Source organism: Hyla sarda, chromosome 7 (genome assembly GCF_029499605.1).
Source record: "Hyla sarda isolate aHylSar1 chromosome 7, aHylSar1.hap1, whole genome shotgun sequence".
In the NCBI taxonomy this organism is placed as follows: Eukaryota; Metazoa; Chordata; class Amphibia; order Anura; family Hylidae; genus Hyla; species Hyla sarda.
Window position 1 is genome coordinate 91,072,289 of NC_079195.1, and position 25,896 is coordinate 91,098,184.

Here is a 25,896-nt window from a genome sequence, read left to right on the forward strand (position 1 = left end):
GGGCCAGGTGTTGTCAAAAAATTCTCCTTTCTGGGATTTGCAACAGGATTGGTTTCTCTAAATTATGAAGAAGAAATAGCTTTTGTATGAAAGCCCAAAAAAATTAAATTATCCCTTTTTTTGGGATCATGGGTTGTATATATGGACACCTGGTTAGTAGTGGCAGCAGCAAAGGTGGTGGACTGATGGTAATTGTAGTAGCTAGCAGAAAGCAGGCAGTGGTGGACCAGTGCTATTATTAGCCATCAGGGAGCTGTGCAGCAGGCAGTGGTGGACTGGTGGTAGTTGTATTATCCTGCAGGCAGTAGTGAACTGGTGCCAGTAGTAGCTGGCAGATAGCAGGCAGTGGTGGACTGGTGGTAGGTGTAGTAACTAGAAGAAAGCAGGCATGGGTGGACCAGTCTTACTAGTAGCCAGTTGACAGCAGGCGGTGGTGGACTAGTGATACTTCTAGATGTCACCATATATGCTTATATATATCGCTATAATTCCTAAACTTGGACCCTGGCCATGCCTTATTTTTCTTTTGGCAGAGATGACACTATGTCTGGTTTCCTGCAAGGAATTTCAATATCACAGTTTACTGTGAATAGATAGTTACACCATTACCAGACTGTACCTCTTCCCTGCAGATACAGCAATTTTGCCTTCTCCTGCTCCTGAACTCATCAAACCAACAGGTATGCTGACATTATCATCATCATCAAACCCACCACTTCTCTCAGTCTAAACTTCTGTGTGTGCTCATGGATTCCTTGCTCTCCCTCAGCATATCCACCATGATGCCTAACAATCTCACAACCACCAGTCCCACTAGTACTATGCTATGCTTCTGCTTCCACCACCTCTGTAACACAGTCCAACATGTAACTGTGACACAACTCATCCCCATGGCTAATGTTTTTCTACTGCTTAGCACTAAGGGGGAAAGCAAAGACAGAGATACGAGATAATGGAACTGACCATAAAGGACAATTTCCCAGTGGCATGTAACTTTAGATGATGAGGAATTCACTGACAGTTAGCTTACCGTCATATCGTCCAACTCTTCTTTGTCCTCCTGAGAAGACCTCAAACCCATCAACTAGTCCACAAGGGACATATTATCCTCTAAAACAACATAACTCCTGCAAGACAGTGACAACTTTTGCTTGCTGATTACTACTACCAGGCACCTGACAGCTGCTACCTTTACTGCAGATGCTCCTGATAAAACTCAGAAGAAACAGGCAACTTGGCTAGAAATGTGTACTTTGCTTTCACTTTAAACATGTTCAACATGTATTTATGTAAAACGCAGGTAGAAATACTGTATTTTTGAATAAATCCAGAAAATACAGACAACTTTGCTTTAGAAGGCTATGTGGCATTCACTTTCAATGTTTTTAAATTCATATTTATGTTGAACCCAGGTAGATATGCTAAATGTAATACACATAACTTGGCCTAAAATGCATATCACATGTGCCCAACACTTTTATTGCATATTTATGTTTAAATACAGGTTGGCTATCTCTCTCCAAAATGGCAGCTGCAATGCAGTGCATAGGGGTTTTCAGCCTCTTAAACCCAACCCAATGCTTTCTCCGGATTGAAAACAGCTATAGATTATTTTAAACATTTCCGTCTATTCAGCATTGAGTATGAGGGCCACGTGCACAAATATGTGTATTAACACACCTTGACATGCTATCAATAAGGTTCTTAACCTCCTAAGGACGCAGGACGTATATTTATGTCCTTGTCTGGCTCCTGTTATATGAAGGAGCTAAGCAGGCTTCATACCCAGCAGGTCCAGGTTGCTATCAGCAACCAGGACCTGCGGCTAATACTGGACATCACTGATCGGGCTGATGTCCGGTATTAACCCTTTAGATTGCGACATCTAAAATGGAAGAAAACAGTTGCCAGTTAGCTCAGTGGGCTGTTCGGGACCACCGCGGTGAAATTATGGCGTCCCGAACAGCTGAGAGGACAGCAAGTGGCTCCTTTAATTGCTTCTCGCTGTCCGATCGGTGTTCTATTGCTGCATGCCTGAGAACCAGGCTGCTGCAGCAGCAGAGCACCGATAACATTGACCAATGCTATGCTATGGCATAGCATTGAACAGTGTATGCAATCCAAGGATTGCATGTAATAGTCCCTTGATGTCTTAGGTTTAAGGCAGATGCGAGTCTGTACCTTATATTATTACACGTTGGGTTGTTTAATTCATTTTCTTTTTTTTATTTTCTTTTTTATTTTAGTTCACTATTGACACACACTCTTCATTTATGTATTAATATTTTTCTGTATTTTATACATGTCACATGCAGAAATGTTTCTTTTATATATGACACTCATATGTGCTAGCCCGTATATAACATGATATTTGATAGGTGACAGTTACTTGTGGCAGTATATCTTCCCATCTACATGATCCCTAATACCCTGAATACATTCCCCTATTAAAACTCATTATGGTGCGCTTAGAGCAGTGGTTTCAGTATGGCACTCTATTATAAGTATACGGTGAATAAAAGGGCCAAACCTCACTTTCATTCATTTTTCCATTCACTTAGTATATTAGATGTCTAATGTTGCGTTCAGAGCCTCGCTTTCAACTTTACTTCGCTGTCATGCTAAGCCTCGCTTTCATCTATAATCACCTTGATATGATATTACGTCTGCGTTCCGAGCCTTGCTTTCACAAGCATCTTTGTTTCCAATTGCTGCTTCGCTGCCAGGTAACTATATGACTTGCGATGTGTATAGAGACTCGTTTTCATCATTTATTTTAATCAAGCCTCGATTTGGTAGTGCATTATGAAAAAGGGGTCTCCCCGAAACGCGTCTAGAACTCTACCCCACCATTCTGACCACCTATAGGATTCAATTCAAGTTATCAATATTTGCAACAGCTGGAATCCCCTGCAATAGGGACCACTGTTTGAGACCAACTGGGACGTGCTTACTCCACTACGAGAGCGCCGTCCACATACGGCATTTGGATCATCATTGCCTGCGTCCACTCACCCCAGCTGCTTGCCGCAATACTCTCCACACCTTCGGAGGAACCCTGAGGTTTTACCGCACAGACACACCGGGCCAGCCGGCGAGCAGAGCCAGTCTATGCCACGGAGCCCAGCACATCAGGGGCTACCATCTCAGGAATACGGAGTTGTGAGTGGTGTGGAAGCACCAACAACTATCTACCTACAACTATTGACTATTGTTTCAACCTACGATAATAACTTTGATACTATCTGTTACCTTTGATACTATCTGTTACACTTGCTATACAAAGCTATGGCCAAAGCCTGCTGAGATACGGCCAGCAAAAGACTAATAACTCCTATCCAATTCAATAGGTGGCTGCTATATGGACTTACTATTTTTACTATTTTATTTTTTCTATTTTTAATACTATCATTGTGTTTTATTATTATTGCATCAACCTGTTTGTCGTCTAGTCCACAGCAAGGGCCCTGCTTGGACTATTCTGTGCAATTTAATTTAATAAAATACTCTTATATATACAACCAATCCAACAAATTTTTATATTCATACTACTAGTCTTTCCCAACTAAACACTACATTCCACATACAAATATATACCTTGAGGTCTGCGTTCATTTCCCTTTATTGTTTTTCACTATTTGACATGTGGGTTACGTGTAACGCAGAAACCTCGGCATATATTTCACATTTATTAGTGTGAGTCCTCCAATCTCCTATTTATATTGACACTTAGTATATTAGATGTCTAATGTTGCGTTCAGAGCCTCGCTTTCATATTAAGCCTCGGTTTCAACTTTACTTCGCTGTCATGCTAAGCATGACATGCAATACTTTCAGAGCCTCGCTTTCATCTATAATCACCAAGCCTTGATCTGATATTACGTCTGCGTCCCGAGCCTTGCTTTCATGAGCATCTTTGTTTCCAATTGCTGCTTCGCTGCAAAGTAACTATATGACTTGCGATGTGTATAGCGCCTAATTTTCATCATTTATTTTAATCAAGCCTCGATTTGGTAGTGCATTAAGCCTCTATGTATCATGTGACACATGATGCCTTCCGGCAGACTGCTTTCGAATGCACGGACAGCGCGAGACCACGCATAATGGCCATTACAGGTAAAACCACAGATGTTAGAAAGTAATAAGATATAAAAAGCTATCTGTGACAGCTATCATTAACTCCTTAGGAAGTCTCTGTTGCTGGAGGCGGAACGCATGGGGTCAGCTTTCCCCCACATAGAGATGTAGGCGGCCCCGACATTCACAGAGATGTAACTGGGTAACTTTTCCACACATGCATTTTATAGACTTATATTACTTAGTATTCACATCTATTTACACTCTAGTGTCCGTGATTTATTTTCATTTTATGCATATCATGCTGAGAACTTGGATACTCTGTATGTAGTGTCTGGGGACATTGGGTTTAACTTATTGTTATTGTGGATATTATTAGGTCTGTGTTTTATTGTTACTTATTAGCTCAAATGTGACCCATATATTTAGTATTGATTATCTGTATTGTGTCCTGGTGGTTGGGACTGCCTCCATTCTCCTTTGGGGGTTACTTGTTTCCCCTTGTGTGGGGTGGGTGTAGAGGGATTACTCTCCTCCGCCGGATCATTATGGTTTTTAAACGTTTTTAATTGTTTGCATGCTTTCCTTTTTGTTAGTCTATATATGTGATTAATAAAGATATTTGTTTATACATATATTCTTATTCTTGGAGTGCATCATTATAGTTGTTAACCTGTTTTCTCCAGTTTTCCAAGATATGCTGCTGGGAGCTCTTTTTGCCATTGCCGAACTATAATATCCTAGATGTGCTCAATGTTAAGAAAGTCTAGAGATGCTGCAAAACACGGTAGCTTGTTTAAGCCACCCAGTTTGCTCACATTAGCATGAGTGACATGTGGCCTGCTCACTGGTATTGGTGGTTTCTGGAATAATTGCTGTACCACAGGATCCTCAATCAAATCAATGTAATGCAAAGAAGGCTTGAGTGGTCCAGCTATCGAACATTTGGCAACTCCACATCATAATTCCGAGTAGAACCGGTGTTACATTCCTTTGTCAAAGCCTCTCCATGGTGTTGCCCATACGACCTTTGAGCCAATCTCTGGCTATCATTGCATGTTGCATCCAAAGCAATAATTGGACTGAAGAGGATTCATCTCCATCCTAGCCTACTTTGCTGTCTTGCTTTGTAACATAACCTTATGGCTTATCCTTCTTAGTGTTACAATTTAAAATTTGAAACGGAAACATAACACTAGTCCTATTTTGGGAACATAGTGTGGGGTGGCATAACGTATGGTAGATAACCAGACTCCTCAAATCTTCAAAGCAACAGCTTAGCATTACATTGATTTGGTAATAGAACCAGAAGTACAACAATTTCTCCAAAATGTGTCCCAGTTAACAGAATATTTTTGTTCATGATATGAATTGCCTTAAAGAAACATTGAATGTATTGTTTTTATCTAGTACCTGAATGTGAAAAGGTTTGTAATGGAGAAGTATATAGTCTTCTAAATGAATGACAAACTGGCTATTGTGGATATAAGGATTTTAATGTATTAGAGAACAATATGATTTTTGTTAATCAATATTCTTCAAACACACGCTGAGCTCACATGGACTAAGGGCACTTAATGAAAAACCCAGCTTGATTCTAAGTTACATAATTTAGTCATAATTTTCATATTTTCTCACTGGGGGATTGGTTAAAACAAAGTAATCTTTGTAGATTTTTGTGTTCATATTTTGCTTCGTACTTTACAAATGGTTAGTCTTTTGTGTACTGTCTTGAAGATGTGTTATAGTTTGCAAATTGTAAATTATTTTCTTGGAGCAAGGGGTACACTCAGAAATTTAACATTGGGGCTAAAGAGTAGGCAACAGGAATATATCAGTCTGGTTTGGTTTGCAAAGCAAAGCATTGTGAACAATTTAGTCAGTATGTTGCTCACACAGCTTTTCTTTTCAAGAACTCTTAGGTCCCTTCATCAGGCTTTTAACTTGCCTGATGAAGGAACCTAAGAGGTCTTAATTGCTTGCAGTCTATATCCTCTCAGTTGGCAAATAAAGGTATCATCGCTACTCCACAAATCTTCTATATTTGCTAGACTGGACGCAGAGTGCAGAATTTAGAGTGTGAGCAGAGATGCTATGTGCATGGCTGCTCAGCTTTTGGTGGTCCAACCTGATCAATGATAAGCAAGTCTTACAGTATACACCTCCCTATTCAAGCAAGGACTCCAATATTTACAATATTATTTATAACAGGAGAGCCTGCTACTGTACTGATTTGCTAGAATGAAATCACAAAAACAGATCAGATTTTGTTTAGTAAAATTCCCAACAAATTTGATTTGTTTCAAATCAATTCACTTATGTCTGTTTATACTAAAATATCTTTACAATGAACAACATTCCTATGTTTCATGTAGAACTTACCAAACATATGGTTAATTAGCTTTTTTAAAATAAAGGCTTTTATACAACATATGTTTGCATTTACTTCTTTTGAAATGTAGTGGTAATATAATTCAACAGTGTTGAATGATTGTCAGGCCACCCTCTCTCCTAGCTAAGATTATCACAGTTTAACTTCAGGTAGAATATGGGGCCTATCGCTTAAATGGAATTACTTTTTACGTGTGTGTATACATATATATATATATATATATATATATATATACCCCTCCCCCTTTCTCACAGGTCGAGTTTTAAATGGATCCAGCATGTCACCCAGTCAGAGGCTATATGCCCAGCAGAGGTGAGTGGATAGTTGAGTGTTAGGCTCAGAATTTGTGCTAGATTCCCATCCTAAATGAGACCACCTCCCCGTGGTGGATGGGGGACACGTTTTGATCAAAAAGTGCGCTAAGAGCCTACATTTTTTTGACCAATGTGTGCTGCTGCAATCCTCTTTTTTTGTATACTCTGATGCCATGGCAGTGTGCACCCGTGTATTAGGCTGTTGTGCTGGCTCTCTTTCTTTTTTCTTGTGTGTATGTGTATATATATATATATATATATATATATATATATATAGTGCCCTGTGATACCAAAGGGGGTATCCAGGACTTCAATGACATAGTTGTTTTCTTCCAAAAAAGCTCCACACTTGTCCCTAGTTTCTGTGTGGTATTAAACACGCTATTAACTTCAATAAAACTGAGATGAAATACCAGACACAAACTGAATACAGCAGTAGGGATGTTTCTGAAAAAAAAAGCAGCCATGTTTTTGAATTCTGGATAACCCCGTTGTTGTGTTAGGGAACCATAAATGCATGCCCGTTCCCAGTTTCCAGCATTTCCAAGATGTTTGAAGGTTTTGATTGGATATTTTGTGTAGTTTTTTAAACCAAAACCAGATGTGGATCGTAAAAGGAAAGTGTGAAGGGCAGATTCTACTTTACTTTTTAAATTCACTCTTGCATCAAAAAACCTGAACAGAACCTACATGTGTACAGGTTCCCATAATATATATATTATGGGAACACTCAACTATTTTGCACCTTATGCCGTTCGGGTGTGCTGCGACTTCTTTGAAGGAGATATATATATATATATATATATATATATATATATATATATATATATATATAATTATAATGTGACGAACCGTCTTCGGGATTAGCTCTCGGATTGTCCTGGTCACTTGCCACGGGACACGTTCCTCACAATAACACCACAGACCACAGTTCCGCATACAAGTCAGGCTCCTCACCAGCTTTATTTTCACAGGTTGCAGGTAAAAACAAAACATAAACATAAACAAAATAAAGTCCTAGACCGTCTGGTCACTGACTATACATGTAAGAATGCCCTGTCTATCAACTGGTGAGCTTTCCTCATCCAGTTAAAAACCTGTGCCACCTGCAACCTTTTTTACTACCAGTTCACACCTGAACTTGGACCACTCGCAGCGCCTTCTGCGTGTTACCTAAACAGGGCCCGTGTGCCTCCCCCTCTAACAGCCAGCATACTGTTTCCAAGGGAGAGCACAGATTAGACTGAGTCTCAATCTTATATACACACCTCCCTTCCCTGCTGCCTCATTACTTAAGAAGCAGGTGAGAGATTGTCTAGGGTGAGCCAAGGAAATACACCCTTCCCTTGCCACCTTGTCACATACCCCCCCCCCCCCCTTTGCTCAGACCACCGGGAAGGAGCACATGTATTTGAAAGGCATAAACCATCTGCCTTTCCTTTCTCTTGGACAACTTTTGTCCCACAGTCTCTGAAGTCCTTGACTTTTTTCTTCCAGACTTTTACCAGCCACCAATTGCAAGTCTCTCGGTCACACCTCTCCTGTACCAGGTTCTTCACCCTGGTGTGGGCAGGGTTCTTGAAATTAAGGACCGAGAGGACCGATGCTTCTAACCTTTGTCTTCTTCTGGCTTGCCGAACCTCTGACTCTGCTTCAGAGAATCTTTTGGCCTCAGTGGCTTCACCAACCACTGCCTTGTTCTCTGTAGCTTCAGAGGACCTTGTCACGATTCGGCTGGCTGGAGGTGGATCCTCTGTGCCAGAGAGGGATTGGCGTGGACCGTGCTGGTGGACCGGTTCTAAGTTGCTACTGGCATTCACTAGAGCCCGCCGCAAAGCGGGATGGTCTTGCAGCGGCGGTAGCAACCAGGTCGTATCCACCAGCAACGGCTCAACCTCTCTGATTGCTGAAGATAGGCGCGGTACAAGGGAGAAGACAAGAGCAAGGTCGGACGTAGCAGAAGGTCAGGGCAGGCAGCAAGGATCGTAGTCAGGGGCAACGGCAGGAGGTCTGGAACACAGGCTAGGAACACACAAGGAAACGCTTTCACTGGCCCAATGGCAACAAGATCCGGCGAGGGAGTGCAGGGGAAGTGAGGTATAAATAGGGAGTGCACAGGTGAACACACTAATTAAGCCTGCTGCGCCAATCAGTGGCCCTTTAAATAGCAGAGACCCGGCGCGCGCGCGCCCTAAGGAGCGGGGCTGCGCGCCGGGACAAGACTGACGGAGAGCGAGTCAGGTACGGGAGCCGGGATGCGCATCGCGAGCGGGCGCCTCCCGCATCGCGAATCGCATCCCGGCTGAGAGAGGTATTGCAGCGCACCCGGTCAGCAGGTCTGACCGGGGCGCTGCAAATGCGAGGATGTTGCGAGCGCTCCGGGGAGGAGCGGGGACCCGGAGCGCTCGGCGTAACAGACCTCCGACACTGATCCATCTCAGTTTCAACTTTAGAGGACTTCCCACCTGGTTTCACCACAGTTTTGACTTCAGTGTACTTTCCACCTGGTTTCACCTCAGTCTTGACTTCAGTAGATTTCTCACATGGTTTCACCTCATCCCTTCCAGCTTTCTCTTCAGGGGCACCAGCTTCCTCAGGATTGGCTTCAGAGTCTTTGGCTCCTTCAGATTCTTGTGTAGAATAAGCTTCTACTACTGTTTGGCTCTTCTCTGCAGCTTCTTCAGGCTTACTCTTCTCTTCAACTGTAGCTTCAGTTGTGCCATTTTCTTTACTCACAGCTTTTGAGGTTGACTGTGGTTTAGCTTCTGCTTCAGTGGATTTCTCTGCCTCAGCATTACCTTCAAAATTTTTGGTCTGCTCAGGTTCAGATGATTTCCCGCCTGACTTCTCCTTAGTCTCCACTTAAGAGGATTTCCCACCAGGTTTCAGCTCAGTCCTATCTTCAAGGGACTTCTTACAGGGCTTCACCTCAATCTTAGCTTTAGAGGACTTTTTGGCATTCAGAGAAAACATCCCTGTATCATAGTTACATAGTTACATAGTTAGTACGGTCGAAAAGAGACATATGTCCATCAAGTTCAACCAGGGAATTGAAGGGTAGGGGTGTGGCGCGATATTGGGGAAGGGATGGGATTTTATATTTCTTCATAAGCATTAATGTTATTTTGTTCGAGGAATGTATCTAATCCTGTTTTAAAGCTGTTAATTTTTCCTGCTGTGACCAGTTCCTGAGGTAGACTGTTCCATAAGTTCACAGTTCTCATGGTAAAGAAGGCGTGTCGCCCCTTGAGACTAAACTTTTTCTTCTCCAGACGGGGAGAGTGCCCCCTCGTCCTTTGAGGGGTTTAACCTGGAACAGTTTTTCTCCATATTTTTTGTATGGGCCATTAATATACTTATATACGTTTGTCATATCCCCCCTTAAACGTCTCTTCTCAAGACTAAACAATTGTAACTCCTTTAATCGCTCTTCATAGCTTAGATGTTCCATGCCCCATATTAGTTTAGTCGCGCATCTCTGCACCCTTTCCAGCTCCACAGTGTCCCTTTTATGGACAGGTGACCAAAACTGAACAGCATATTCCAGGTGAGGCCGTGCCAATGCTTTATAAAGGGGGAGTATTATGTCCCTGTCCCTCAAGTCCATGCCTCTTTTTATACATGACAATATCCTGCCGGCTTTGGAAGCAGCAGCCTGACATTGCATGCTATTCTGTAGTCTGTGATCTACAAGTACACCCAGATCCTTCTCTACCAGTGACTCTGCCAGTTTAATCCCCCCTAAAACATACGACGCATGCATGTTATTAGTACCCAGATGCATAACTGTACATTTATCCACATTGAACCTCATTTGCCAAGTGGATGCCCAGACACTTAGTCTATCCAAGTCATCTTGTAACCTATACACCTCCTCTATAGACTGTACTGTGCTACAAAGCTTGGTGTCATCTGCAAAGATAGAAACAGAGCTGTTAATGCCATCCTCTATATTATTGATAAATAAATTAAACAACAGAGGTCCCAGTACAGAACCTTGGGGTACACCACTAATTACCGGGGACCAATCAGAGTACGAATGATTGACCACCACTCTCTGAGTACGATCCATGAGCCAGTGTTCAATCCATTTACAAACTAAAATTTCCAAACCCAAAGACCTTAACTTACCTGTCAGACGTCTATGAGGGACAGTATCAAACGCTTTAGCAAAATCCAGAAACACTATATCCACAGCCATTCCTCTGTCAAGGCTTCTACTCACATCTTCATAAAAGCAAATTAGATTGGTTTGACAACTTCTATCTTTAATAAACCCATGCTGGCTATCACTTATAATACTATTATATTATAATGTATATTCCTGTATGTAATCCCTTATAAGTCCTTCAAACAATTTACCCACAATGCACGTTAAACTTACCGGTCTATAGTTTCCTGGGGAAGACCTAGAGCCCTTCTTGAAGATTGGCACCACATTCGCCATGCGCCAGTCCCTTGGCACAATACCAGACACCAGTGAATCTCTAAATATCATGAACAGGGGTATAGATATTACTGAACTTACCTCTCTAAGAACTCTTGGGTGCAATCCATCTGGCCCTGGAGATTTACTTACATTTATATTACTTAACTTACCTTGTACCATCTCTACATTAACCCCTTAAGGACGGAGCCCATTTTCACCTCTAGGACGAAGCCCTTTTTTGCAAATCTGACCACTGTCACTTTAAACATTAATAACTCTGGAATGCTTTTAGTTATCATTCTGATTCTGAGATTGTTTTTTCGTGACATATTCTACTTTAACTTAGTGGTAAAATTTTGTGGTAACTTGCATCCTTTCTTGGTGAAAAATTCCAAAATTTGATGAAAAAATAAAAAAATTTTCATTTTTCTAACTTTGAAGCTCTCTGCTTGTAAGGAAAATGGATATTCCAAATATTTTTTTTTTGGATTCACATATACAATATGTCTACTTTATGTTTGCATCATAAAAGTGACGAGTTTTTACTTTTGGAAGACACCAGAGGGCTTCAAAGTTCAGCAGCAATTTTCCAATTTTTCACAAAATTTTCAAACTCGCAATTTTTCAGGGACCAGTTCAGGTTTGAAGTGGATTTGATGGGTCTTCATATTAGAAATACCCCATAAATGACCCCATTATAAAAACTGCACCCCCAGAAGTATTCAAAATGACATTCAGTAAATGTTTTAACCCTTTAGGTGTTTCACAGGAAAAGCAGCAAAGTGAAGGAGAAAATTCAAAATCTTCATTTTTTACACTCGCATGTTCTTGTAGACCCAATTTTTGAATTTTTACAAGGGGTAAAAGGAGAAAATGTATACTTATATTTGTAGCCCAATTTCTCTCGAGTAAGCACATACCTCATATGTCTATGTAAAGTGTTCGGCGGGCGCAGTAGAGGGCTCAGAAGCGAAGGAGCGACAAGGGGATTTTAGAGAGTACGTTTTTCTGAAATGGTTTTTGGGGGGCATGTCACCTTTAGGAAGCCCCTATGGTGCCAGAACAGCAAAAAAAACACATGGCATACCATTTTGGAAACTAGACCCCTTGAGGAACGTAACAAGGGATAAAGTGAGCCTTAATACCCCACAGGTGTTTCACGACTTTTGCATATGTAAAAAAAAAAAAAAAAAATTTCACAAAAATGTGGGTTTCGCCCCCAAATTTCACATTTTTGCAAGGGTTAATAGCAGAAAAGACCCCCGAAATTTGTAACCCCATCTCTTCTGAGTATGGAGGTACCCCATAAGTGGACCTGAAGTGCACTACGGGCGAACTAGAATGCTCAGAAGGGAAGGCGTCATATTTGGCTTTTTGAGAGCAAATTTTGCACGGGGGGCATGTCGCATTTAGGAAGCCTCTATGGTGCCAGAACAGCAAAATAACCCCCACATGGCATACCATTTTGGAAACTAGACCCCTCACAGAATGTAATGAGGGGTACAGTGAGCATTTACCCCCCACAGGTGTCTGACAGATCTTTGGAACAGTGGGCTGTGCAAAATTTTTCATTTTCACGGACCACTGTTCCAAAGATCCGTCAGACACCTGTGGGGTGTAAATTCTCACTGCACTCCTCATTACATTCCGTGAGGGGTGTAGTTTCCGAAATGGGGTCACATGTGGGTGTGTTTTTTTTTTTTTGCGTTTGTCAGAACCGCTGTAACAATCAGCCACCTCTGTGCAAATCACCTCAAATGTACATGGCGCACTCTCCCTTCTGGGCCTTGTTGTGCGCCCCCAGAGCACTTTGCGCCCACATATGGGGTATCTCCGTACTCGGGAGAAATTGTGTTACAAATTTTGGGGGGCGTTTTTCCCTTTTACCTCTTGTGAAAATGAAAAGTATAGGGCAACACCAGCATGTTAGTGTAAAATTTTTTATTTTTTTACACTAACATGCTGGTGTAGACCCCAACTGTTCCTTTTCATAAGGGGTAAAAGGAGAAAAAGCCCCCCAAAATTTGTTAGGCAATTTCTCCCGAGTACGGCGATACCCCATATGTGACCCTATTCTGTTGCCTTGAAATACGACAGGGCTCCAAAGTGAGAGCGCCATGTGCATTTGAGGCATGAATTAGGGACTTGCATAGGGGTGGACATAGGGGTATTCTACGCCAGTGATTCCCAAACAGGGCGCCTCCAGCTGTTGCTAAACTCCCAGCATGCTTGGACAGTCAATTGCTGTCCAGAAATGCTGGGAGTTTTTGTTTTGCAACAGCTGAAGGCTCCATCTTAGAAACACTGCCGTACAATACGTTTTTAATTTTTATTGGAGAAGGGGGGTGGGGGGTGGGGGGGCAGTGTACGTGTGTATATGTAGTGTTTTACTCTTTATTTTATGTTAGTGTAGTGTTTTTAGGTTACATTCACACTGGCGGCGGATTACACTGAGTCTCCCGCTAGGAGTTTGAGCTGCGGCGGAAAATTTGCCGCATCTCAAATTTGCAGCGGGGAACTCACTGTAATCTGCCGCCAGTGTGAATGTAGCCTGTACATTCACACGGGAGGGGGGGTCAAAACTACAACTCCCAGCATGCACTGACAGACCATGCATGCTGGGAGTTGTAGTTTTGCAACAGCTGGAGGCACACTGGCTGGAAAACCTTGAGTTAGGTTCTATGACCTAACTCAGTATTTTCCAACCAGTGTGCCTCCAACTGTTGCAAAACTGCAACTCCCAGCATGTACTGATTGCGGAAGGGCATGCTGGGAGATGTAGTTATGCAATGGCTGGAGGCACGCAAGTACAACTCCCAGCATGCCAAGACAGCCTTATGCTGTTCCTGAATGCTGGGAGTTGTAGTTTTGCAAGATTTAGAGGGGTTCAAGTTGTAAATCACTGTCCAGTGGTCTCAAAACTGTGGCCCTCCAGATGTTGCAAAACTACAACTCTCAGCATGCCCAGCCAGCAAACTGCTGTCTGGGCATGCTGAGAGTTGTAGTTTTGCAACATCTGGAGGGCTACAGTTTGAGACCACTTAGTGATCTACAACCTGAACCCCTCTAAATATTGCAAAACTACAAGTCCCAGCATGCCCACACAGCAAACAGCTGTCTGGGCATGCTGGGAGTTGTAGTTTTGCAACATCTGGAGGGCCACGGTTTAGAGACCACTGTAAACTGTGGCCCTCCGGATGTTGCTAGGCAACAACTCACCTAGCAGGACCCGGAAGCCGCCGCCGCCGCCGCCACCGCCGCACGTGGGGGATCCCCGCATGGAGGATCGCGATCCGGGATCCAGGTAGGGACCTTCGGCGCCGACCCTCCCTGGACGGTTCCCCCATTTTGCCCGGACACCGATAGGTGGGCAAAGCGGGGGAACCGAACTTTAACCCCCCCCTCCCCCGGTCTGCTATCGGTCGGTCGCTCGGCCGACCAATAGCAGGGATAGGAGGGGTGGCAACCCTGCCACCAAACTCCTATCCCTTTAGGGGGATCTAGGGTGTCTCGGACACCTACGATCCCTCTTATTTTCCGGGTCACCGGGTCACCAGTGACCCGTATGACCCGGAATCGCGCAGATCGCAGGTCTGAATTGACCTGCGATTTGCGCGCATCGTGGTCATGGGGGGGTCTCAGGACCCCCCTCGGCGATATGCCGGGATGCCTGCTGTTAGATAACAGCAGTCATCCAGGTCCGATCACCTCTACCGGTGACGCGGCGCTCCCGGAACCCCGCGACGTACATGTACGTCGCCGCGCGCCAAGTGACACTTCGCGGCGCCGTACATGTACGTCGCTCGTCGTGAAGGGGTTAAGCCAGTTCAGTACATTACATGATGTGTTACCAGCACTGACCAGTCCAATGTCAGCTCCTCCTTCTTCCCTAGTATATACAGAAGTAAAGAACCCATTCAGTAGCTCCGCTTTCTCTTTATAGCCTGTGACAACCTCCTCATTATCATTATTAAGGGGTCCTACATGCTGTAACTTCGGCCCCAGAAGCCTTTCTTGAGCCAATTTCACCATATCTTGGTCTCTGCTCTCTTTTAGGACTTCTTGGTCCTCTTTCTTTTTTTCATATTTCCGCTGCATACACTGGAGCTTAGCAGACTTCATCCTCTCACTGTCAAGTAACTCTGTCAAGTCCCTGACAGTATCTTCCGAAGACAGCAATTGTTTCCTCAATTGTTCATTGTTCGCCAGCACAGCCACCTGCTCGTAGAGTTGCGCTCCCAGCAAAACCAAGGCAGCTACGTGGGACCTTCTGCGCGTTTTGTTCTGCGCTTCCAGGCTCTCTTTTAAGATCTTCATGTCATCTTCCAGCTTTATATATCTCAGCTGCTCACTCTTGAGCTTTGCGAAGATCATCTTCTCACTGTCCAGCAACTGTTTTTTGGTCTTCTCTAACTCATTGATACATTTTCCACTCTCACCAATCTGTTCAGATAGATCTGAGATCTCCTGTTGCAAGTTCTTGTTTTCATGTTTCAGTGTCTCAACTTGTTCCAGGGCCTCCTCATACTGCTCACGGAGCAAGTCATTGTCATGACGAGCAGATTGAAGAGCATGTGCAAGGGCATTCTTCTCCTTGACTTCCTCCTCAAGTTGTCTCTTAGCTTTAGAGACACTTTCCAGATTGCTAGCAAGAGCACCAACTTCCATCTTCATTTCATTCTTCTCTTTTTCAATTTTTTCCATGGCTACTAGCCTAGCCTTGTGATCACTCCGCAGAGCCTGATATGCACCATGTAGAAGACTCACTTCTTCTTCCTGGAATGACATCCGCTTGGCCAGACTCTCCACTTCACTCTCCTTGCTGGTCACAAGACCCTGGGAGTGGGACAGTTCATCCTGCAGAGCCACAAACTCACTTCTGTGGTGCTCCATGACTTTTTCCAGCTGAAGCCTAGCTTCTTGCTCTTTCTTAAAGTCAGCAAGTGATTTGTCCCTCTCCTCTGTCAGGCGATGTACCTCTTTTTCTTTCTCCATCAACTTCACAGAAACCATCTGCAGGGTTTCTTCCAGATTCTGGATCTACTCCAGTTTTTTTTCCAAGGCCAGCTCGTCTTTTCCGAGACCTTTTACTGACAGCGGTCTTCTCACTCTCGCTGTTAGACCTTGAGACATCCTCTGGTCCTCTGTCAGACACTCGACCCAGCTCTTCTCCATCTCTATATGAAGTCTTCCCCTTTTTCGGGGTTGCGGCCACTTGTGCCTTGTTATTATCATCAACAACAGGTGCCACCGACACCTGGCACTCTTCCTCTCCCACCACGTTGGCAACTCTGGAGACTCTTGCTAAACACTCCCGTCGGACCGGCAGTCCCTTGGCGGTAAGTTCGTTGCCCCTAGCAACAACTTCAATGGCTCTTGGCACCAGCGAGTCAGGGTGATTCCTGAAAAGTTCCTTAACTGTCTTTAGGCTCCTTGGCAGACTTTTCTTTTGTCTTTCCACGGCCTGGCAAAAACGACTTAGGCTCCTGGGTCTGCAACAATATCTGGTCCAGTGGTTCGACCTTCCTGGTTACAACCCCTCTCTGGTCCAGACGCCATATCTCCTTCACTTAGAACTCTGTCTGTGACCGTAAGCGCAGCCCCCAACTCCACCGGTACTGTCTTCCCTAGTTTTGTTTTTTCCACAGCCATCTCCGTAGCTTATTTTCCAGTCACCTCTTTAACTTGACTCACAGACTGTTTTTCAGCTCCCCTAGTGGTCTGGCACACTCCCACCTGATATATACCTAGGATCTGCTGACACTTCCCGTCCTCAGCCTCTGCAGAGGTACTGTCCCCTGCTATGTGGTGCAAATCAAGTGTTGTGAGCCTATCAGGTGTTCCTGCTCTAGTCACCTGACTATCTTCCCACAACTGCTGAAAAAATGGAAAATCCTTCCCCAGCACTACTTCATATTCTAAGGTAGGCTCTACTGCTACCTTGTGACTTGTGGTACCATAGGGAGTAGAAATACACACATTAACTGTTTTATAACCCCAAATACTGGCTTGTATAGGCATTACAGCATGGTCTGGCTTTCGGCAGCTGGTCTTTACCAGACTTATTACACATTTTGGATCTCACAAAACCATCATCTTTTTACCTTCTATTTCCAGCTCACACAGGTTTTCTTTTGTCCTGCAAGAGGTTGCAACAGTACTCTTTACATCAGAGCACATTAACATAAGTGTTTCAAGAAAAACATTATCAGTTAACAATTAATAATATACAGCACCATTCACACAGTCCAGTAGGGACACCCCAGTCCTCGCTACTTCCGGAACCTTTGGGTGCGAACTCTCAGGTGCACTCTCGGCATCCCGCAGCTGCCAGAAATATGGAGAGTCTCTTCCCAGTACAATTTCAACTGTAAGTTCCGCACATACCTCCATCATATGACTTACTGTCCCAAAACATGTATCAAAGGTAATTTGAGCAGTCTTACCGGGCTCCGGGTGGGACTTCACAAAGAGAATAATTTCTGGCATAATCCGAGATACAGTCTGGCAACAATCCAAGTCCACCCACAGTGGGATGCCGCCCACCAAAAACTCACGGGACCTCGGCTTTTTCCTGGCGACCACCGGTTGTGGCTCACGTCGATTGCCCCCAGCAACAGCCTGCTGATGTCCTTTTTCCAGAAAAAAAATCTTGATCCATTGCCCCTAGCAACGCTCCTCCACAGACACCATCCTGTGCTTGAACTCCTCTGCTGGGCTCATCCGACTGGCAACATGTAGGGGGTTGCTCCTTGCAACGGCTTTACTGCACCTTGTCCGCTGTTGCCCTTAGCAACGGCTTGCCTGCATCCTCCACCAAAATGTAACAAACCGTCTTGGGGATTAGCTCTCGGATCGTCCTGGTCAATTGCCACGGGACACGTTCCTCACAATTACACCACAGACCACAGTTCCGCATACAAGTCTGGCTCCTCGCTAGCTTTATTTCCACAGAATAACCAAAAAAGAGGGGCACAAAGCACTGACCTATGGTCCAACCTTGTCTCTGGTATACAGAGAAACACAAATAATACCCAAGAAAATTACACAGAGACATAAAATAGTGAAAAAGTATATATAGTCTTTATTATTAGTGACTGATTATTAAAAACAGAATTTTAAAAGGAACGACAGTGGACAGACTACTAAGGCGTCTGGATGAGGGACAGAAGCAAAACTGGGCTACAGAACATCAATAAGAAATGGGAGATACTGAAGTGACCCCCATCTGGATGTATATACACGTAAAAGGTATAGGCTGTACAGAAATATACTAGCAAATATATACCAACATATGTAAACATATACACTCAGGATAACTATATAGATGTAAATCCCGTATTGCACAATGCCCAGGAAGAAAAAAATGACCGCACAACGGAACAAAATAAAGTATGCAATTATGAGAGTGGTAAAAGGGTGAAAGAGTAAAGAGTCCCAGGAACCGGGATTAAACCATGCATCAATGTTCAGCAATCACCAAGGTCCTGGAAAATATGACTCAAATATTCATCACCCATCTCACATCACAAGGGCATACAGTGGACATCTTACCCTAATGCAGAACGCCACCCCTACAACGTTGTTTCACAACAAGCTTCCTGTTTTTAATAATCAGTCACTAATAATAAAGACTATATATACTTTTTCACTACTTTATTTCCACAGGTTGCAGGTAAAAACAAAACAGAAACAGAAACAAAATAAAGTCCTAGACCATCTGGTCGCTGACTATACATGTAAGCAGGCCCTGTCTGAGCTTCCCTCATCCAGTTAAAAACCTGTGCCACCTGCAACCTGTTTTACTACCAGTTCACACCTGAACTTGGACCACTGGCAGCGCCTTCTGCGTGTTACCTAAACAGGGCCCGTGTGTCTCCCCCTCTAACAGCCAGCATACCGTTTCCAAGGGAGAGCACAGATTAGACTGAGTCTCAATCTTATATACACCTCCCATCCCTGCTGCCTCATTACTTAAGAAGCAGGCGAGAGATTGTCTAGGGGGAGCCAAGGAAATACACCCTTCTCTTTCCACCTTATCCCTATATATATATATATATATATATATATATATATATATATATATATATTAGGGATGTAAGAAAAAATCGATTCTCGCGATAATCGCGATTTTTTTCATTTGCCGATACTGAATCGATTCAAAATATTCTTGAATCGATTCTTTTAGGGATGTGGAATTTTTATCTCCTGACGCCCGGAACAGCATGTCCTGGGCATCATGAAATAAAAGTTCCACATTTGTGGAGCCGGGCAGGCCGGATCTGACACGGCGTCGCTCTGGGTGTATGGAGCGGGCTCCGACTCATGCCCGCTCCGTACTATGCGACCCCCAGCTGATTTTAGTAGCCGGGGGCTGCCGCTAATAGCCAGCATGCGGCGATCGCCGTGGCTGGCTATTAAAGGAGTACTCCGGTGCACACTTTTCTCATGTTATCCCGTCCGGGCTGCAAAATAAAAGAAAACGCACTTTATCTTACCTGCCAACGAGCCCCCGGAGCTCCGGTACAGGTGTTTGGTCCCCGGGCTGTATTCTTCTTACTTCCTGTTAGCCCGGCACGTCACACGGAGCTTCAGCCTATCACTGGCCGCAGCGATGTCCCGCCTCTGCTGGTGATAGGCTGAAGCTCCATGTGACGTGCCGGGCTAACAGGAAGTAAGAAGAATACAGCCCGGGGACCCAACACCTGTACCAGAGCTCCGGGGGCTCGTTGGCAGGTAAGATAAAGTGCGTTTTCTTTTATTTTGCAGCCCGGATGGGATAACATGAGAAAAGTGAGCACCGGAGTACTAGATCGCCGCTGTCAAAGCTGACAGCGGCGTCTATTGGGATCTATGAATGCTCCCAGGTGGGTGATGTATCGGGATATATCGCGATGTATCGTCACCTAGACGGTATCGCGATATATCGGGATATATCGAATCGCCTCACTGGTATCGCGATTCGAATCGAATCGCCAAATTCTTGGCGATTCACACCCCTAATATATATATATAAAATGAATCTTTGCTATTGTATGCTCAAAACTGTTTTAGCGTAAAGACCATACATTTCTTAGCCTCTTTAGTACAGTAAGAACTAGATAGCCAAAGTAAAAGATTATTTTAGATAGCAAGTTTATGTTACCTTTGCTCATTCTAAAAAAATAAAATAAGTGTTTATCTTAGGGGAGACCGATCACATACCTTTTGTAGCATGGTGTACCCCCCACTTGGCCCTCTGACAGTTAAGATAATCCATCAGTGGTATGGTTACTGTGATTATAATATGACACATTCAGACAGCATGATCTTGAGAGAGCACTGAATACCCTCCCTCCCATGACATTATATATTCATGATAAGATGTGTCTGGTGTGACACCTTGGCAATGAGACCCTTTTGTAGACCATCAGTTGGGACTGAACCAGCTGAGATTAATTCACACTAAAAAGGGTCTGGATTGCTCTTTAATTACTGATATATTTCATCTGTAGTCTTAGGTTTCCATGCTTTTCTGTTCCTCCCTTTCTGCATGTGTTCAATGCTTTTTCCCAGTGTAATTTCCCATTATTATACATAACTTAATGTTTTATCTTATTTCTTTTGGTGTCTTTGTATGTATGGATTACTTGGGTTGTTCTCAACATCTGGTGAAACGTTTATGTTAATAGCACCTTTGAAAATATATTTAGTGAGAAAAATGATGTAATGTTCAATACTTGCTTTACCCGCTATATGTATGTATATAGAAATACAGTATCCTGTTACAGATTTGATACTGAATTCAGTCATTAAGTTTACATTGAATTCCGCAGCATAAAATCTACAGCTTCAAATCAAATATGAACAGAATTCTGTATGTGTGAATACACCCTTAGAGAACATCTATTCAATATGGCAACATTTGGAGTTACCACATGGTGGCAGACATAATGCCTTGGGACCAATAGTTCAGAACTGCAGAAAGATTCATTAAAATAGTGTTACAATTTTTAGCGTCCATAGATAAACATAATGGTTTCTAGTTAACAGAATGTTTTTTTAAATAGATATTTGAAAATGAATTAATCTAAATAAATTGCTTAGCTTAGTAAATTTGTGATCTTTTCTTCTTTTACTCTTCCAGGACCGTCCCCTCAATCCCAACGAAAGAAGAACAAGTACAACTACTTTAATCGTTGATGTCCTTGATGGTGACGACCTTGGTCCTCGGTTTCTTCCTTGTAATCCTGTACCAAACACTCCAGACTGTAAGCCATTAACCTACAGAGCAAGCTTGCCAGAACTCAGCCCTCCAGTAAGTACTCATAACCCATTTTAAAATATTAAATATGCTTAAAGGAAACATGTTATCAGATTTTACCACGTATAATGCCTGGCAACGTGTCATATATGGTAAAATGTTCTTTCTCTCCATCACCGGGAGGCATCCCCGCATGCAGGATGGTAAGGATATGCAGTTTGAATGTGTCCTCCGCTGGCCCCATAAGTTGTCCCATGGGCAGGAACCCATACTTTGCTAGTCCCATCTACTTTTGCTGCAATCACACTGCCTCAGCATGATTGACAGCCTAGGTATGTCCTGCATCATCTTCATCTTTTGACAAAGAGCGTGTGCGCTCGAAACACGTCAAGATCTCTCAGAACATGTGCAGTGTAACAGTCGCATACCATTTTAAGAGGATTTGAACAATAAAGCAAGCTGTTTCCCAAGTGCTGGATCATCTCGTTTTCTATCATCAATCTTCTCCATTTGCTTTGAAAGCAAAGTGATGACGGAAGCTGTCAATCAAGCCAAGGGGACGTGATTAAAGCCAGAGCAGATGGGACTAGGTGAATATAGCTCGCCACCCAGGGGACTACTTATATAATGCATTTCCCTGGCCATGTGGTGGGGAACATGAGATTCATGCTTCTTCCCCCATAGTACTGCTATGGACTCTGAGAACCTACTACCTGCCACAGTTTACCCAACTTGGAAGTTTTTATGTTCAGTTGCAGAATTCCTTTTGCTTGAATCTCTTGTGCACCTCCATAGATCCTTCTGAACACTAGGACACTTATATTCACATATTTCTCAACCTTCTTTTGTTGCAAAAGAGAGACCTGCACATTGCCCGACAATATGCAACATTTTTGTGGTTCTATTTTGTATGGACTGCTGAAAAAGCAGCAAAACAGCAGTACCTTTTTAATGGTAACTTTACAGAGTTTAAAGGGGTATTCCGGGTTCATACATCTCATCCCCTGCATAGGGGATAAGATGTATAAATCTGGAATACCACTTTCAAGGGGTACTCTGACCCTAGACATCTTATCCCCTATTCAAGAATAGGGGATAATATGTCTGATCGTGGGGGTCCTGGTGCTGGGGACCTCTGCGATCTCTCCTGCAGCCCCCTGAGTCATCAGCTGTACAGAGCTAAGTTTGCTCCATGGCTGATGACACACGTTACAGGGGCCATCGGTTTGGGACTTCACAGCCCCGCCCCCTCTTGATGTCACAACCCACCCCCTTAATGTAAGTCTATGAGAGGGGTGTGGCCAACTTCACGTCCCCCTCCCATAGATTTGCATTAAGGAGGAAGGGGAATGACATCACAAGCAGATGGGGCCGTGACATCACGTACTGCTGACTCCTGTATTGTGAGTCATCAGCCACAGAGCAAACTTAGCTCCAGATAGCTGATGACTTGGGGGGCTGCAGGAGAGATCGTGGGAGTCCCTAGCAATGGGACCCCCGCGATCAGACATCTTATCCCCTACCCTTGGATAGAGGATAAGATTTTAACTTTATTGTCTCTCTGAATAAAATTATGTTCACACATTTTTTTTTTTTTATTATTCAGATTAACATGATTTCCCTAAGAATATGCAATGCAGGTGTCACGTCGGGCAGGGATAAGTGTGGCCCTGATCACCGGGGATCGCCTGATCGCTGGGGGCTGCTCCGGGATCGCGGGGGTCCCCAGCGGCGGGACCTCTGCAATTATACATCTTATCCCCTATCCTTTGGATAGGGGATAAGATGTATAAACCCGAAATACCCCTTTAACTTTATCATCTCTCTGAATAAATATATGTTAACAAATGTTTTATTTAGATTATTCAGATTAACATGATTTCCCCAAGAATATGCAATGTAGGTGTCACGTCGGGCAGGGATAAGTGTGGCCCTGAGCTCATCTAGATCTCTGTCCCTGGCTTTTGGACTTTGTCGGTCTCTACACTACTAAGTTGCAGGGCGTAGAGAAGGCAAAGTAATAAACAACCACAGTACAGAAGTCAGTAAAAAGTTCAGGTAACAAATGGGTTAACAGCACAGCAAAAAGACAGGGATTTCACATACAAACACATCTGCCAGAACCAGAGACACCCATTACAGCAGTTCATGTAGGACAATTTTTACTTACTTGGCTAACCTTTCAAAACCCCACTGGGCTTGTTACCACCCTTCACACCCTTTACAATTATACCAATTTACGTATGCTCTAGAGGCCTCTTCTAGACCTCAGTACATCCAGTCTCTCACTATCCACTGGTTTTAGGGCAGTCACAAGCTGCTGCCTCTATACAATATTCCAGCTCCCAAACAGGCTTCTCCTCAAGGATAAACACCCATGCCTTTCTGTACGGCCTTGATATATAATCTTCAGGAGTTTATTTAGCTTGAACACTGCTACATAAAGGCTTTTCAGCTTCACGTAGGCTCTCAGTTACTTGCTTTTATCCCCAGTCCACCTGTATGCCCCTCAGCGGCTGGATCCAGTCCTACTCTGCTTATAGGCCTTGAAAGGGCTTTTCAGGTGCCTTATGTATTCACACTGCACATTTCCCCTCTGGTGCCAAATCACTATTATTTTACAGACTCTTCTTTTTCCCTTTTACCATTGTTGTGGCACAGCACTCTGAACCACAACGCACACTACTAAATCACCATTGGTCTCTACATAGGCTCCCACTGATACTTCCTCCTGCAAGCTGGAAACTAGGAAGCCTCATTTTTTTTTTATCCAGTTACTTTTAAACTAAAGAGGATGGCAGTGAGGAAGCACTAAAAAGCTATATAGAAAAATGTAAAATATGTAAAAAACTGATAAAAGCAGCAAAAATAGAGATAGAAAGACTCATTGCCAAAGGGAGTAAAACTAACCCCAAAATGTTCTTTATACAAATTTCAAAAAGGTCAAAAATGAAAGTGTAGGCCCTTTAAAAAAGGATAAAGAAGAAATTATAAACGGGGATCAGGAAAAATATATATTAAACAAATTCTTCTCCACTGTATTCACAGAGGAAAATGAAATGCCAGGTGAAATACAGTAAGATAAGGTAAACTCCCCAGTACAGGTCACCTGTCTAAGTCCAGATGGCATTCACCCCCATGTTCTAAAGGAATTAAGTAATGTAATAGACAGACCCCTATTTTTAATATTTAGGGACTCTATAGTGACAGGGACTGTTCCCCAGGACTGGCGCATGGCAAATGTGGTGCCGATATTTAAAAAGGGGACAAAAGGTGACACCGGGAATTATAGACCTGTTGGTTTAACCTCTGTTGTATGTAAATTATTTGAGGGTTTTATAAGAGTTGCTATTTTGGAATATCTTGATAAAAATAAATGTATGACCCCATATTAGCATTGCTTTATGAGGGATCGATCCTGTCAAACTAACCTGATCAGCTTTTATGAGGAGGTTAGCTCCAGACTGGACCAGGGGGAATTGCTGGATGTCGTATATCTTGATTTTTCCAAAGCATTGATACCGTGCCACATAAAAGATTGGTGGATAAAATGAGAAGGATTGGTCTGGGGAGGAATGTTTGTAAGTGGGTAAGTAACTGGCTCAGTGATAGGGAACAGAGGGTGGTTATTAATGGTACTTAGTCTGATTGGGTGACTGTTACTAGTGGGGTACCACAGGGGTCAGTCTTGGGTCCTGTTCTATTTAATATATTTATTAATGACCTTGTAGAGGGATTGCAGATGATACTAAACTCTGTAAAGCAGTAAACACAATAGAGGACAGTGCACAAATGGATCTGGATAGGTTGGAGGTTTGGTCTGGGAAATGGCAGATGAGGTTCAACACTGATAAATGTAAGGTTATGCACTTGGGGAAGAATAATCCGGGCTGGGATTATGTATTATATGGGAGCACACTTGGGACGACTGACGGAGAAAAAGACTTGGGAGTCTTAGTTAACAGTAAATTTTGCTGTAGTGACCAGTGTTGGGCAGCTGCTGCCAAGGCAAATAAAATCATGGGATGCATCAATACGGGCATAGATGCCAACGACAAGGAAATAATTCTACTGCTGTACAAATCACTAGTCAGACCACACGTGGAATACGGTGTACAATACTGGGCACCAGTGTACAAGAAAGATATAGTGGAGCTGGAGAGGGTTCAAAGATGGGCAACCAGAATAATACGGGGAATGGGAGGATTACAGTACCCAGAAAGATTTTCAGAATTAATGTTATTTAGTTTAGAAAAATGAAGGCTTAGGGGAGACCTAATTACTATCTATAAATATATCAGGGGACAGTATAAAAATCTTTCCCATGATCTATTTATACCCAGGACTGTATCTATAAAAATGGGGCATCCTCTACGTTTAGAGGAAATAAGGTTTCTACACCAGCACAGATGGAGGTTCTTTACTGTAAGGGCAGTGAGAT

General features: G+C 43.3%; 1 protein-coding gene across 1 annotated transcript in view; it reads left to right on the top strand.

Moving 5' to 3' along the window:
• PCDH15 (protocadherin related 15) overlaps window positions 1-25,896 on the top strand; it is a 1,516,206-nt gene that overhangs the window by 495,123 nt on the left and 995,187 nt on the right. The window contains exon 9 of the mRNA XM_056530010.1: window positions 21,339-21,509. Coding sequence (XP_056385985.1) covers window positions 21,339-21,509 — 171 coding nt within the window. The remainder of the gene's footprint in view (window positions 1-21,338; window positions 21,510-25,896) is intronic.